At 41.9% G+C, this 15,504-nt stretch overlaps 1 protein-coding gene across 1 annotated transcript in view; it reads left to right on the top strand.

Moving 5' to 3' along the window:
• Nucleotides 1-6,078: 6,078 nt before the first annotated feature.
• LOC145411614 (uncharacterized) overlaps nt 6,079-15,504 on the top strand; it is a 71,876-nt gene continuing 62,450 nt past the window's right edge. The window contains exons 1-2 of the mRNA XM_080281623.1: nt 6,079-6,100; nt 6,666-6,758. Of these exons, the coding sequence (XP_080137749.1) occupies nt 6,707-6,758 (52 nt within the window). The 5' untranslated portion in view covers nt 6,079-6,100; nt 6,666-6,706. The remainder of the gene's footprint in view (nt 6,101-6,665; nt 6,759-15,504) is intronic.

Below are 15,504 nucleotides of genomic sequence, written 5' to 3' on the forward strand. Positions count from 1 at the left end.
CATCACAAACACATATGCATACAATGTTAATGTGTGAATTATAATATATGAAAGGACAGTAACCTTATTATGCATAAAATATTTATACGGCAATACAGAAACGTGGCATAAATATTTTAGTGTGTTAAAAAAAAAAAAATAGTAGTCAGTTTTATTGGCTGTTACCGCACTTCTGGGGTGGGTAATAATGTCACAATTATGATTATAAGATAATGTGCAAGAATATAAGTAAAAATATGCCAATTTCTTAGTAAAAAAAATAATACATTACACCCTCATGAGCGGCAGCACTCACACAGACCCAGTCTAACCCGGCCAGAGCTTCCTCGTGTCACCTCTTAAAAAAAACGCGCCAAGACTTTTACCTCCTGGGTGATGTGGAAATAAAGTCAAATTTACAATATGTACAATATAATGAAAAAGAAAATAACCAAAATGTAGCCTAAAATACCATAGACGAGAGAGAGAGAGAGAGAGAGAGAGAGAGAGAGAGAGAGAGAGAGAGAGAGAGAGAGATGGAAGGCCGGCCAGGAGCTGTGTTGAGTGCATTGTCGAGCAGAGGGAGAGATGAAAGAAGGGAGGGAAGGAAGGACGGAGAGAGTGACTGAATGAAAATAAATCACGGCGCCGCAGCATCGAGGTCATCTGGCGCCATATGTAAAACAATAATATAATAAAAAACATAATAAAGAAACGAAAGCACAAGTTTATAAGTCACTCATAAAAGAAACAAAATTCCCTAGGGTGACGCACATCTCCCCCCAGGAGAAAGAGAGAGAGAGAGAGAGAGAGAGAGAGAGAGAGAGAGAGAGAGAGAGAGAGAGAGAGAGTGGGATCGCTGGTATGGAAAACGTGGCACACTGTACAGAGGTTCGCTCTCCACCCAAACCGCCAGTTTAGAGTAGTACCACCAGTCACATATGGTCCTTTTGACTGATGAAATCGCCAGGTCGGTCCACTGACTTTGCCACAGAAGATTAATTGAATTCTTTCCGAAAGAGAGACTAGACTGTAGCTCACGAGAAACGTCCCAAGTCTCCTCGAGTTCTACAGTCGATTTAGCTAGTATGTCAGCCTGCTCATTGCCGTAAATACCGCAGTGACCAGGCACCCAGATCAGAGAAAAGGATTTAGCACGTGTGCAGCTTATTGATAATGCGGTCCAGGACTTCATGTGAATCCGTTCTACATGAATGAATTGCCTAAAGGGCTGACTTAGAGTCCAATAAAATGACAAAACTGTCGTGATCTGAATGCAAAGCATGATCCATGGCTAATAATTCGGCAGTGAATACAGACGTATGGGGGGGGAGGCAAGCGAAAACGGATGCGGCCCTCCGCAGACCACACACACACACACACTCATTCATCCAACCTATGGTCTGTCAATTTTATGAAGAGCGTTTGGGCGTTGTCCCTCTTGGGGAGTCCCCATCCCACAGTGTTGCCATACTTTGTACTGGGCAACTTAATCGGATTAGAGACAAGGCGCAAATGACAACTCTTCCTCCCAGCACACCACTCTCTCCTCTCTCTCTTCATATAGAAATTGCGTTTTTTGTAGATTTCCATAAAAAAGTCTATACGGTTTATGAAATATTAGAATTTGAGGAAAAGCCTCCTGACTGACTATCTGTCTGTCCTTCTGTCTGTCTGTCTGTCTGTCTCTATCTGTCCGTCTGCCTGTCTGTCTGTCTGTCTCTCTAACATTATTTTTTATTGTGACTGTGATTTTCTCCTTAAAGTATAATGTTTTATTTGTGGTTTATAATTTCGACTTATTTTCCACACCACCTTTGAGTTTAAGGATAAGTCTCCTGACTGTCTTGTTGCGCTCCTATTCAATTTCCACCACATTCCCTCCCTCCCTCCCTCCGTCTTGACCCAAATGCCCCCCTGAATATCAATATACTGTAGAATAGTACTGATACCTTTATATGGCTGTGGTATGTTCTTTGTAGAGCGGATGTAGCTATACGGTACATATAATTAATGTGTGTGAGTGTTGGTGTGACTGTATAGGCTAGATTGTATAAAGTTAGTTTTACGGAAAACAGCGGCCAATACTTTTATATATAAAAATATTGTATTAGGCCTAGGCCTAACCTAATCTAACTGACTTAACCTAACTAGGCTAACTTACCTAATCCAGCCTAACCTAACTAGTCTTTTTTTTTTTTTTTTTTAAGCTGGTGAGAAATTGCATTGCTCTCATCTTAATTATTCAGATACTATAACGTTTTTAAAACCAGATATATTGTTAATCATGAAAACTTTTCAGTAATATAATAAGGAGAAGTAGTAGTTTTTCATTACTGTATCAGTCATCGACAAATGAGCTGTTAAAACTTACGGGGGTAAAAATATCGCCAAGTTAAAAAAGAAAAATGGAGTAAAGTCTAGCATAGAAGTCTATAAGTTTGGTTGCAAGGCAACCTAATGTACCATTGGCATTTCTTCCTGTATTTGTATCTCCATTCTCCCCTTTTAATACATTTCAGCCACCAGTGACATAATTATATACGGTAGCATTCAGTTTCGGCCAGTAATTACATATACAGTAACAAGTAATACCCGGTGTCGTATGCACGGAGTGACTTTTGCTGGAAGTCATCGTTCCTCTCAGTGTGCATGCTATTATGACACCGGTAATAATAATGTACATGTAATAACGGGTTCATAGGCCATAATGAAATCGAAGGGCCATACGGTATGTTCTTAAAAGTACCCTTTATTATATATATATATATATATATATATATATATATATATATATATATATATATATATATATATATATATATATATATATATATATATATATATATATATATATATATATATATATATCTTTATTCACACCAGGGATGTGGACATGCCAGTCATTACAGAAGATAATCAGTGTTTTGCAAGTCAGTCTTCCTCTAGAATACGACTTGCATCCAGGTTACATTGTACCGCTGAATGAAAATGGACAAGGGAGAAACAGAGTTTACCCAATAGTGTGATTGCCAAAATTAATGTGGACCCTTACAGCACAACGAGAATAATGTCATAATGGATATTCAGGACTACAGGTAGACTACAGAATGAAGTTGCCCTTCTGAAGTTCGCAACCTTCATTTCTTGCTTTCAGGGGATGGAGGGAATTGAGGTATGTTTGGATACTGGGCAGCAAAGCGGCACTGTTCAAGCAGTGCCACCACATGAAAGTGTCCCTCTCTAGAACCACTGGTTATTGTACAACGATTTTAGCGACATCTGAAACCGATGAATACTGTGTTAGACCTTCGGTGGATTTGAATCACCTTTCTTGGTATATGGCTAAACACTTCAAGGATAGAGAGCTGGGGTTTGAATTCAGAATGTTCATGACTGACGCAAAGTATAGAGGCATAGCTTGTAAAACACTTCACCACTTTAATCCGATGAAATATTTTTAGATTTTGTTCAAACTACTGTCAAACGATTTCAGTTAGCTTAGGAGACATTTCTTGGATTTACAATGATCATGACCATTATATCTAACCTCTTCCGACTGGAAGAGTGTTTCAAGCTGAATATAATTTGAAGACAGAAATAATGAACATAACTAGTGAGTAACCGTAGATGTTGCTACGCAGTCTCAATCTGCCTGCCCGAGCGGAACCAACAGCCACAGGCAAACAACAATCTCTGTAGGACCATCCCGTACCGTGAACTGATGTTCCACTGAGGCTGATAGTTACATCACAGCGAGGCAGGGGGAAAAGTGAGGAGTTATGGTTCGTGGAAGGATTCCGCATTTGCTTCTCTCCATCCAGGTAACAGGGGCACCATAGTATGCTCCATTTCAACCCGCGATCTGGTTATAAAGTTACCACCCAACGTTGTAAATGATTTTCTTGCGTACAGGAACCCATTAGACGTGTCACAAAGTGAAGAGCCACACGCAGTGGAGAGTAATACAAGAAACGATGCCAAGGCACAGCAAACCCATCCCCGGCAGTCATTTTAATGCTGACATATAAACAACAGGATATCTAGTCAGAGATGTTACATATCAAATTTATAGTAAATCGGGTGAAAATTGACAATTTCATGCCCATTTGAAAGTTTAGGCCTGATCCCCCTGACAATGACCCCCGTGATGTGGCATGTTTTAGGATGCAGATTTGAAAGATGCACCTTTAGGTTTTGGTTTCATGTTGAGACCAGGAAAACACTGAAACCCCCTGGTTACTTTGGTTTGGTACATGTAAAGATGGATGGCCAGCTTACTCCTTGATGGTATTAAGTGATCAACAAACCTCCAGCTACTTATGGACTGAACTTATTGGATGGGCTAGAAGATCATATCAACTGGAGTGCTCTGACCATTTGACCACTAGTCGTCCCAAATTGCTATAATAATCATCATCATCATCATCATAACTAGAACTCTGTAACTGTCCTACAGACGGTCACTAGTCTCCACTTACTGTTTCTTAGTGACTTTGACCCCACTGGGGAGACTAGGATTATTTTTTTCTTTCAGCAGTGGTCCATACCAGGACAAATAACCTGGGTCCCAATGGGGAGATCAGGAGTTTTTTCTTTCAGCAATGGTCCATGCCAGGATAAATAACCTGGGTCCTTCAGATTCCTCGTACAGTCTCTGGTTCTCCTGGAATCATTCCGAGGCTCTGAGGCCAGAATAGTAATAATTAGTTCCGTATTTTCATTGTGTAGCCACAATAACGAAACATCGGAACGTGTGTGTGTTGTGATTCTTCCACCTGACAAGTCAGAGTGGAAGTGGGCCAGTGGGCCCGCCAGTGAAGAACTGTTGATGGAGATGGAGTGAACTGGTGCTAGTCGGTATGTTGTGATGTTTCAAAGTAGCGCAGACAACGTAGTCAAGGATGGCCACATCGTCGGTGTGGCTCTGGCTCATCTCAAGCAGGCAGTCAATGTGGCTGTCCTCAAACTGCGGGCAGTGAAAGTGCAGGTGGTGGAGAGAGTCAGTCACATCTTGGAAGTTGGCCTCTTCGTACTGATCTTGATATCTCGAAGATCTTGTCCACAGAGAGAGACTCGAGGTGGGCGCGAGTCTTGGTGGGAGACGATGGAAAGCGGGCCAACACGTACTGACATCGCTCGGCAGGAGTGCTGCAGGCAGTAGGTGGAGACACAAGATCATTGGTCTCCATATCGTCAGGTGGAGGTGGCCTGGCTTTCTTTCCCTTCTTCTTGTTTTTTTTCTTCTGCAGCTCGGCATCAGTAGCAGGTGGTGGAGTCGGGGGTGGGGGGTCCTCTTCTTCCTGGTTGGTGGAAGGGACAGGAGAAGGAGCCCTTTCCTCAGCTACTGATGGCGGGCGGCGGGAATCGTCAGAGGGAGCAGGATTGGCTGTCTCGATAGGTGGTGCAGTGGTGGTATTGGTGGCGGCGGCAGTCGCCCTGTTGAGGGGAGCATCGAGCTGCAGCCTTTTCCACGGTGTTGTGTGGGGTTTGGGAAGCTGCAGCTTAGGGGCGCGATGCTCCTGACAAAGGGCAGTAGTATGTGCATCATGGGTGAAGCATTGTGGGATGACAATGCGTGAAGCCTGTTCTTCTAAAAAATCTGTGGGAGAAGAATGAGCATCACCGCCTTGTCACCGCCACAAAAAGCCCACGTCATCGCGATGCACATGGTGACGATTGTGTCAATCTCCTCAGTGCACTGAGGATCTCTGGGCTGGCCACCCCACTCTGTAGGGTGCTGCCGTACATGGGCAGAGCCCAGCACAGCTGCACCCCCCGGCCCGGTGACATCAGTAGCCTCAGGACTCTTCGGCGTCTGTAGGAGACAGAACACAACTGCCTTGCCCTCGTGCAACAAGCATTTCCGGCCTTGTGAAGTGGGAGTGACGATCCCCAGGTGGTGTATGAATACATCGGCTCTGGTGTCCTGACGCCGGATGAATCCATACCCCGCCCTAACATTGTACCACTTCACGGTGCCGGAGATGGACTGAGCTCGTGGCTACTGGGGACCTGCACCGTCAGCCCCTCTCAACGGGTTGAAGGCTGGAGGAGGTGAAGAAGGTGTCGCTGGACTTCTTGCTGCCATCACAGCTGCACCGAGATTCCTCGGAATGTGGTAAGGTATGTACATTATAAATAAGATCTGAAGACCCTAAGGTAACTTTTGGTGTAACATCCAAAAGAGATCTGACGAAGGTTTCAAAGAATGCACGTGTCTGCTGCTGTTTCCTACAATGACCTTGACCCCACTGGGGAGATTTAGATTTTTTCTATCAACAATGGCCCATGTCAGGACACATAACCTGGGTGCTTCAGATTCTTTGTGCAGCCTCCGGTTCTCCTGGAACCGTTGCGAGACTCTAAGGCGAGAATAATAATACCACCAGTGAAACAATAGTCTCCTCCTACGGAACAGGTGGTGACTAATGGCAATAATAATAATAATAATAATAATAATAATAATAATGAATGAATGAGGCTGGTCATTCTCATCTTAAATGTCAGGACCAACTTGCCTAGCCCAGGGCTCCTACGCTTCTCGTGGGGCAACTAGGTTTGGATGATGGATGGATGGAATAGTAATAATAATAATAATAATAAAAATAATAATAATAATAATAAAAACAACAACAACAACAGACTTCATGGCTACAGCTAAAAATATTCTGTTCTCATTCCAGTGTTGCTGTGAAGACTGCTGTGGTGCAAGATCTGCATAACGATGATTTGTCGACTTTCGTGTGTGTTACTACTGCATCTTATGGCTTCTGCAGGTTTGTTTTGCTCCTATTCTTTTTATTATTAGGAATAGAACCTCGTCCTCATTCCCCGCAAGAACCTACTTGCTTTGAGTAGGTAGGTAGATATTATTCACTTCTGATGCTCTTTGTGAATAAAAAAGATACCTGTACTGGTATCTGTATTTCTCTCACTCTGGATAAATAGATATGGTTCTGTCATTCTAACACTCCATAAATTAATAGAGCTTTCGAGAGGAAATATGTAAAGCACAGAGGAGGCTGCATTTATCCACTCACTTCAAATACGTAATATTCAGTCTTGAGGCTTTGTTCAACTTCGGGGATGGTACTGTAATGACTAGATCAATGAAAGCTATATCTATCCCTAGTGCGAAAGATCTCCAAAGATACACGAAACTGGAAAATGGCAAGAACAAAAATGAAAGGTACGTCATCTGAATGCAAGAATAAACTTGGATAAATTAGTCACTCTCGGTATGAGACAGTTGCCCAGGAAGTACAGCAAAAAAAAAAAAAAAAAAAAAAAAAAAAAGTGCAGTACTTTTACAAATACTCTTCTCGATATCATCCAAAAGAGGCAAAAGAAGCAGTCGGCATGAATATATATATATATATATATATATATATATATATATATATATATATATAAATATTAATCGGATAGAAGGGTTTTCAAAACGACACCATGGCTCCTGCCATGTTGGAATGGTTGCTATGCCTGTCTGAGATGGTCTTTTCTTAATCCCTTGAATCCAGTGATGAAATTTAAATCTTCTCCTACTACTACATGATATCATAGTAAAAAAAAAAAAAAACAGGAATACCTTTATCAGTGAAGGTGTTGATGAAGATTTTTACCTTTCCGTCTAGCAAGAAAAGTCTATTCCAAGCTCTTTAAAATAGTGTGAATGGAGCAAAATGATACATACAGCATAATGCCTCCTCAGAATGGTTATTTATGACAAGAAAAGAAATAAACAACCAAGTGATATGGTAAAGAAATAATGCGTTTTTATAATAAGCGACTGAAAGAAAGAGTTAAATTCCCTCTCTCTCTCTCTCTCTCTCTCTCTCTCTCTCTCTCTCTAAGACGCTGAAAGAGCTTGGGTAAGTTTTTGACAAAGTGCACTGGTAAATTCATGTTGGCGGCAAACAAGATGGAGTTCACTGGGTACCATTATTTCAGTTCTATATTGGTAGTGAGCAAAACGGCACTCTTAACTAAATAGGTGCAAAGGAAAGAACTCCTTTATTTTATGAGAAGCTTTACCGAACTTGTGAACGGAATGAAAACCTGCGTTAAACATATCTGTTATACGTACAATGACTTGTCTGAAAAATGAAGTAAAACAGTCTGGACAAATGTTGCAGTTACTGTATACATTTACGATAAGTGGTTTGTTCCTTAACCTCATTACCGGTACTGCGTTGCGCCATGAAACCCATACAGGAGAGTTGTAGAAATGGGCGTGGTAAGCAAAAAAAGTGGGGGCATGTGTTGAAAGTTTGATGAATGGTCGGCCTGGCACAGCAGTACGTACATCAAGATGGGTGTTGTGGGATTAGTGGTTTGAGTACAGTAAAGATTCTTTGTGAAATATCCACCAAGATTGAAAGGGTCAGGGAGGTTGAAGAAATGGACGTGAAGGACAAGTAACGATTGAATGAGACAGGACAGTAGTGGGGGTACTAGGGAAGGACTATGAAAGTACACACTGTTAAAGTGCTAGCGAATCAATGGTTTGAATGCTTGCAGATTTACGTTAAAGATTCTCCAACAGGACAGGCTCTCTGTATTCTCACATGCCTGGCTTCTAGTAAGGCAGGCAGGAATACTATACACCATTTGGGTCACTGTGAGATCTGAGTGTAACCAGGTGGCTCACTCAAAAGCTCACTCAGAAGTTATTCTGCCTGACAGTACCAGCCTTCCTATGAACTGTTTTCGTATTTAGTGCCCATTAACTAAATGTTAACTGATTATGCCAATCATTCTTTGTGAGAAATAGTAGCCTTATTATCTTCCGCCATTTAGCAAGGCAGAATAATAATGTTTTAGCCTGCCTCTGTGTGTGTGTGTGTGTGTGTGTGTGTGTGTGTGTGTGTGTGTGTGTGTGTGTGTGTTTTCCCATTATATCTCATGAACTGATTGAGCTATCAACATGAAACCTTCAGGGCATTAAGATATGATCAAAATCTTGGACGAGTTCGAAAATGGGCACTTGGGGTCAAGGTCAAGGTCACAAAAATGGCTGCCAAAAAACAACTAGTTTTTATCGCCCGCCTTTAGCATCATTATATTTCATGAACGGCTTGAGCTATCAACATGAAACCTTCAAGGTATCAAGATATGGCCAGAATCTTGGACGAGTTCGAAAATGGGCACTTGGGGTCAAGGTCTAGGTCGCCAAAATGGCTGTCAAAGGTCAACTAGTTTTTATTGCCAGCCTTTAATACTATGTTACATCTGGCGCGGCTTGAGATATCAACATGAAACCGTCAGGGTATCAAGTTCTGTCCAAATTCTTGAACTTGGCCAACTGCATATTCTGGCGGGCGATAACCATTCGGCTCCTGAATGCTTTTCTTTCATTGATTTACGATTGTCCGTTGGCTGCTTTCATAACAGGATTGCCCCTGGGCCAGTGGTGAGTTTGGAATCAAATACAGGTACCAATGACTTTCAGATCTAGCTGCTGGAACATGCTACGTCGTCCGAGTGAGCGACTACTCAGATGCTTGAAATTTTCGTCTGTGTGACTAAACTGGGAGCAAATGGTGGTTTCAGCAGCATGTTTGGCAAATGGAGCTGTGAATATGTGCTAGATGCACTTTTCGTCAGTGGTGATGCTTTTAAAACTCCTGTGAAGTGGTAGTGGCTCTAAGTTATGGACCGTAACTTGTTGTTATGGTCTATTTGCAGTGATCTGCCTAGCCAGTCTAGTAGTGTTGATGTGACAGATGATCCGCCGGATCAGGTTAAAAAAAATAAAGGACGTTGGGCATCCGGAATTTGATTGAATAACTGCTTCTTATGCCTGAAGCAGATGTCTTTGTCTTGTTGGGGTTGGCAAATGATTCTTGAACCTCATATCTATCCTTGGAAGATTTTTCCACCAGATATAATGATGTAGATCCCAGCTGGGTACTGAACTATGTTGGTAGCCAGTCAGGCCACAGTAATATGCTGAGACAGCTGGGAAAGGGTCTTGCTCATCCAATTTTTTTGGCATTATATATTAGCAGAGGTTAATGTCTCAAGAGCCTCACGCCAGTACAGACTAAGCGAGTCTGTAGCCTGGAAACAGGAAAGTCAGCGGAAGGACTGGTCAATGATGATCGCCTGGAAAGTAAGTCTAGGAAAGTAAGTCTAGTGAGGAAGGACCCATAACTGTCGACACAAGGGCGAGGCATACTTCGGTGTTGCTACCTTAGTTTTACCTGGTTTTGTTGACTGTGTGGCAGGTGGAAACAGTAATGTACTTCTTCTCGTCCTTGGTAAGGTTTACTAAGACATCCAGTTCCATGTTGGAAGAATCTAGTTAGAGTTCGAGGGAAAGTTTGTAGGCAAGGTAAATTACTATAGGCTGTTGAAGGTAAACATCTTTGCACTTTAGCAATCTGTGGTTCAAAAGATGGTGCTTTAGATCTCGTGCGATGTTACAGGGGTTTGGCAATTTTAGCGAATTTAGGCACAAACCTGCATAACTCGGAAACCTGCTGCACAAAAGCCAGGATCTGATTGACATTCATGGTTCAACGTGTTTTCAATTTCGAATGCTTTGTTTGGTTTTATTTCGTCTCTTCTGGAAAGTTGGTATGGTTCACCTGGGATAACTGAAATGAGGCTATTGTGCAGCTGGTTACACTGAGTTTTACTCACTTTCTGTGAATGTGGAGAAAGACCCGAGTTAAGCACTGGGAGTGGTGTGACCACTAGGGGTTAAAAACGACGATATCATCGAGACATGTAAGGCAGGCCTACGTTAAATCCTCGATAGATGGCGTTCATCAGTAGGGAGGATGTTGTGGATCCGTTATAGAGCCCAAACGGGAACACTGTACGTTGATAAAACAACCCCATGCATTCAGCCAAAAAGCATTTTTGCCCTTGTTGGTTGATGTAGGTTTAAAGGCCAAGCTACAAGTCTACAGTGGATTTTTTTCACACTGCTAGTCAGTAAAGACATTTTTTTTTTTTTTTTAATAACAGAACGGAGGAAGGAAAAACAAATGAATAAAAAGAATAATCCATTCACAAGATTACTGGTGTCCTCTGTTCATAAAATATCTGTAACAGTTAGACTTCAGCAGCTATGGGTTGAAATTTGGAGGGAAACAACTCTGGGGAAGCGAGTTCCAGAGAGACGCAGTTCGGGGAATGAAAGAATTCTGATAGGCAGTTCTGCAATATGGCTGAGTGACATTCCAGTCATGAGCGCTACCAGATGACCGTGTAGCACGAGGGAAGGCATGGATAGGTGGCACCATGGACGCAACTTCGTATGAGCATTTGCCCAAAAAATTTCTGTAAAATAATACAAGGGAGGCAACATTCCTTCTTACTTGCAGGGGAGGTAGTTTATTTGTAATGGCAAGGTTGTTAATGACTCTAACAGCTTTGTTCTGAATTTTGTCTAGTTTTTGTCTGTCCTATCATGTAGCTGGCTATAATCCGTTAATAACCTGAGGAAGCTATTTTTTTTTTTTTCCCTAGCCAGAGGTGGGTGATGCCAACAGACTTTAGGTAGTCTCACCCATGTTCAGCTATTGCATGTTGTTAACGGATTGTTGTTCTTCAACTTGGTGTATGGATTTCTTTTACAGCATACCTGGTGGATGTATGAATATGGGATATGGATTTTTGTAGTGGACGGAAGTAGTATAAACTGTAACCCTGTATGTATGTGTGACTATGTCTTGGAATTAGAGCAGGAGGTGGAGTTGCTCTTGGTGGGTATGTGGTATGCCTTAATGGATGATTGTTTAAGAAATTGATTTGATGGATTTTACATGGAGATGAGGTAGGGCTCGCTTCAAATGTTTCAAACTCGCCGACACGAGGTATTCGTGGATGAGTGAAAGGTTTGGTGGATATGTCAGAAACTTACAATGGGGGCTTCTGTTCATGCAAAATGGCGACTCTGTTAAGGGCTTGTTTGGTGCACTGTTAGAGAGAATATTAGCTAAAAAGAACGACGCTTCCATGTTACGTGAGGTGAATGGTTAGGAGGAATGTGGTCTATAAAGAAAGAGTCGAAGGGGAGTGAAATACTGATGTAGTGGCGGTCTTGGCACAATCTACTGTACTTCTTTATCTGTGCGTGGGCCTCGGCGATTTTGGAAGATCACTGTCCAAAGCCGGCAGTAAATTTATGCTTCCATCCAACTGATTTATGTCCCCATCTTCTAGATAAGGTCTAGGTGTAGAGATCCATTTATCTTGGCGTTGGTCACTTGCAGGACGTAGACAGGGAGGTGGATGATATCTCCGTCTAACATGATGGCTGTGAGAGGTGCATGGTGCCAGTTTTTGAAATGATGGAAACATTGACTGGGGAAAGATGCACATCTGGGTAGTAAAGAGGTCATTCGTGTATGTTATGCATAGTGAAGTATACAGGGCCTTGCAGTGTTGGAGGTTAGCTGATAATAAGGGACGTTCTTGTTGACGGTTTGTGGTTACTAAGAGGCAACTTTAATGGATCAGTCTGCACCAGGTGGTTGACCTGTGAGAAGGTACTTAGAAATTACGAAGTACTTAGGTAAAGGCATTCACCCAGCCATCACTATCACAATACAGGTGACGGCTTGGTGTTATATAACTGATGGCCTGGTAGTACTGATATTGTTGGGAGCTTGGTCGTTTGCTGAAGGAGGAAATACTGCCTTGTTATTGTACATGGGTCTCAGTGCTGGTGTATTGATGGTGAAAATTGTGTGAGGGGTGATACTGAAGTTCTTGTATGGTCTGGTGCGTCTTGGCAGGGGTTGGGTTGGATGGTTCGACGTTGGAGATTATAGGACCATTTTTAAGGTCTTGAGGCGTTGCTCTGGGCTGTCATAATGATCATCCTTGGGTTAATGTGTCATAGTGAGTTGAAAAGGGGTGACAGTGGCCAAAGTGGATGCTGTGGCAGCCAACCTTTGTAACTTCTTGAAGTCTTATTTTAATATATTAGAACAAGGATTCAAGCTCATACGGTGCATATATTCCTTGGCGTGATGTAAGATTTTCCGATAGAGTCTGAAAACTCGATCTTGATGTAATACCCAGTCTCTTGTCGCAGCCCAAGTGTGTATTACTGGTGATGTGCTGAATTCTTGGCACTGTGTCCTGAAAATATGTTTAATAAAAAAAAAAATCCAGGCGGGCCCAAACCTGTATTTCACCCAAGCCATCGAAGAGAGCACCTACTACTGCCTCACTTGTAAGGCTGCTACACTGTGACCCTGGACATGAGTGACCGCTGTGTTTAAGGCAGCTGGTTTGGTACCACGTAAACTAATTACCACGCGATTCTTTGCTGATCAAAATCGAATTTATGAGCTAGAGCTGGTAGCCATATTATAATGAACCATGGGTTAACGTTTTGCATTTGGTTGTTGTGTGTGTGTGTGTTTGTGTGTGTGTGTACACACTTATCAAGGATCAGAAACCGCTCCCAATCAGTGATGTACATTTTACAGGCATATCCATTATACCACCTCTCCACGCCTTCCCCCTTGCTACACGGGCATCTGGTGGCCCCTTTATTCCCCTAACTGTTTCTCTTTAAAATTCGCTATCCCAGATTAGTTCTCTCATGCCGCTTCTCCACGCCTTCCCCCGTGCTACAGGGGCATGTGGTGGCCCCAGTGACTTGACTCTCACATGGCCGTATTGAAGAACTTATATCAGAATTCCTTTATTCCCCTAATTGCTTCTCTTTAGTATTCGCTACCCCAGATTCAATCAATCAATCATTTCCTGTGGCACCCCACGGGATGCATAGGGCCTCAATGAACTCTCTCCACCAATATTTGTCTCTTGCCATCTCCTTCAGGTCCCACCAACATTCCTCTCCTGCTTCTTTTTTCATTGTCCTCAACCAGGTTTCCCTCGGCCTACCTCTACCTCTTCTTCCTCTAGCAGTCCACTCTGGCACATCCTGTATTAAACTACCTTCTTTTCTGTATATGTGCTGCAGCCACTTCTAGCGAGACAGTCTCACATATTCATTAACTGGTTCCACTCTCGTAATATCCCTTACTCTTGCATTTGTAACTCTGTCTTGCCACTTTACCCCAAGAATCCTTCTCAGTATTTTATTTTCAAATCCTAATACTTTCTGATCTGTTGCAATTGTACTGTACCATGACTCATGCCCGTAAATTAAAATTAGTCTAACCATGGACTTGTAAATTTTCACTTTAGTATGTACCGAAAGCATATTATTATTCCAAACAGATTTCAACATTCCAACAGCTCGCCAAGCCTGTCTAATCCTCTCCTCAATTTCATTGTTTAATGATCCATTAGATGATACAATCGTTCCCAGATATTTAAAGTTTTCTACATTCTTCACCACATTATTCCCAATTACACAATCGATTTGGTTCTCCACGTTCATATTAATAATTTCAGTCTTTCCACAATTTATTACCAATCCCACTTTTTCTCCTTCCTCCACCAGACAATCAAGCACCCTCTGCATCTCGTAAATACTTCCACAAATCAGTACAATATCATCAGCATAGTCCAAATCCATCAGCTTCTTATTTTCTTTCCAGTTAATTCCTACACCTGTTCTCCTTACAACCTTTTTCATAACATAATCCATAACCAAAACAAACAGCAATGGCGAAAGAACTCCTCCAAGAATCACTCCTGACCTAACTTGAAATGGATCACTCAAAGAACCACCCACCATTACCTTACAAAAAGTAACTTCATGCAAGCTTTTAATAATATTTACAAACTTTTCTGGTATACCATAGAATCTCATAATTTTCAACATAGCTCCAGATTAGTTCCAAAATTCAACCTACAGCAGTTCAAGTCAAAATATTACATACCTGTTTATGAGTGGAGGACACCTGCAATCTGATGTATGGAAGTTCTTTTTTTTTTTTCTTCTTCTTTCTTCATTCATATTCTGTAAACAGAAAGAAAGAAATGTACCAGGTCTGTACAGCATATGAAAATTTCGCATGCAAGCATAAATTAATTACACTGACACTATGACGGCAGGCATAATAGAGAGCACTGATGTAAAGACTTTGACCAAATTTGTCTACGTGTAGATATGTGGAGAAGCATCACCTGACTCTATTTTTTTAACTTACTGATCTAAGGGCATCATTTTTTTTTTGGATATAAGATGAACAGAGGAAGGAAAAACAAATTAAATAAAAATATAATCCTGACACTAGATTACAGGTGTCCTTTATTCATAAAAAATCTGTAACAGCTGGACTTGAACCGCTGTGGATTGAAGTTTTGGGAAAACTATTTTGGGAAGCGAGTTCCAAAGAGATGCAGTTCGGGAAACAAAAGCATTTAATAGGCAAAAGTTCTGCAATTTGGCAACGTGACAGTCCACTCATGAGCGCTACCAGATGCCCGTGAAACACAGGAAAAGGCGTGGAGAGACGGCACAATGGATGCAACTTCACCTGAACAATTGCCATAAAAGTATCTGTAAAACTTGAAAGTGCTCAGAGAGCGCATACCTCCTCCAATGCCATTACAATTAAAAAGGATCCGGATCCGGAT

This window comes from Coenobita brevimanus, chromosome 90 (assembly GCF_032717465.1).
Source record: "Coenobita brevimanus isolate Jiangsu-jjx chromosome 90, ASM3271746v2, whole genome shotgun sequence".
NCBI lineage: Eukaryota > Metazoa > Arthropoda > Malacostraca > Decapoda > Coenobitidae > Coenobita > Coenobita brevimanus.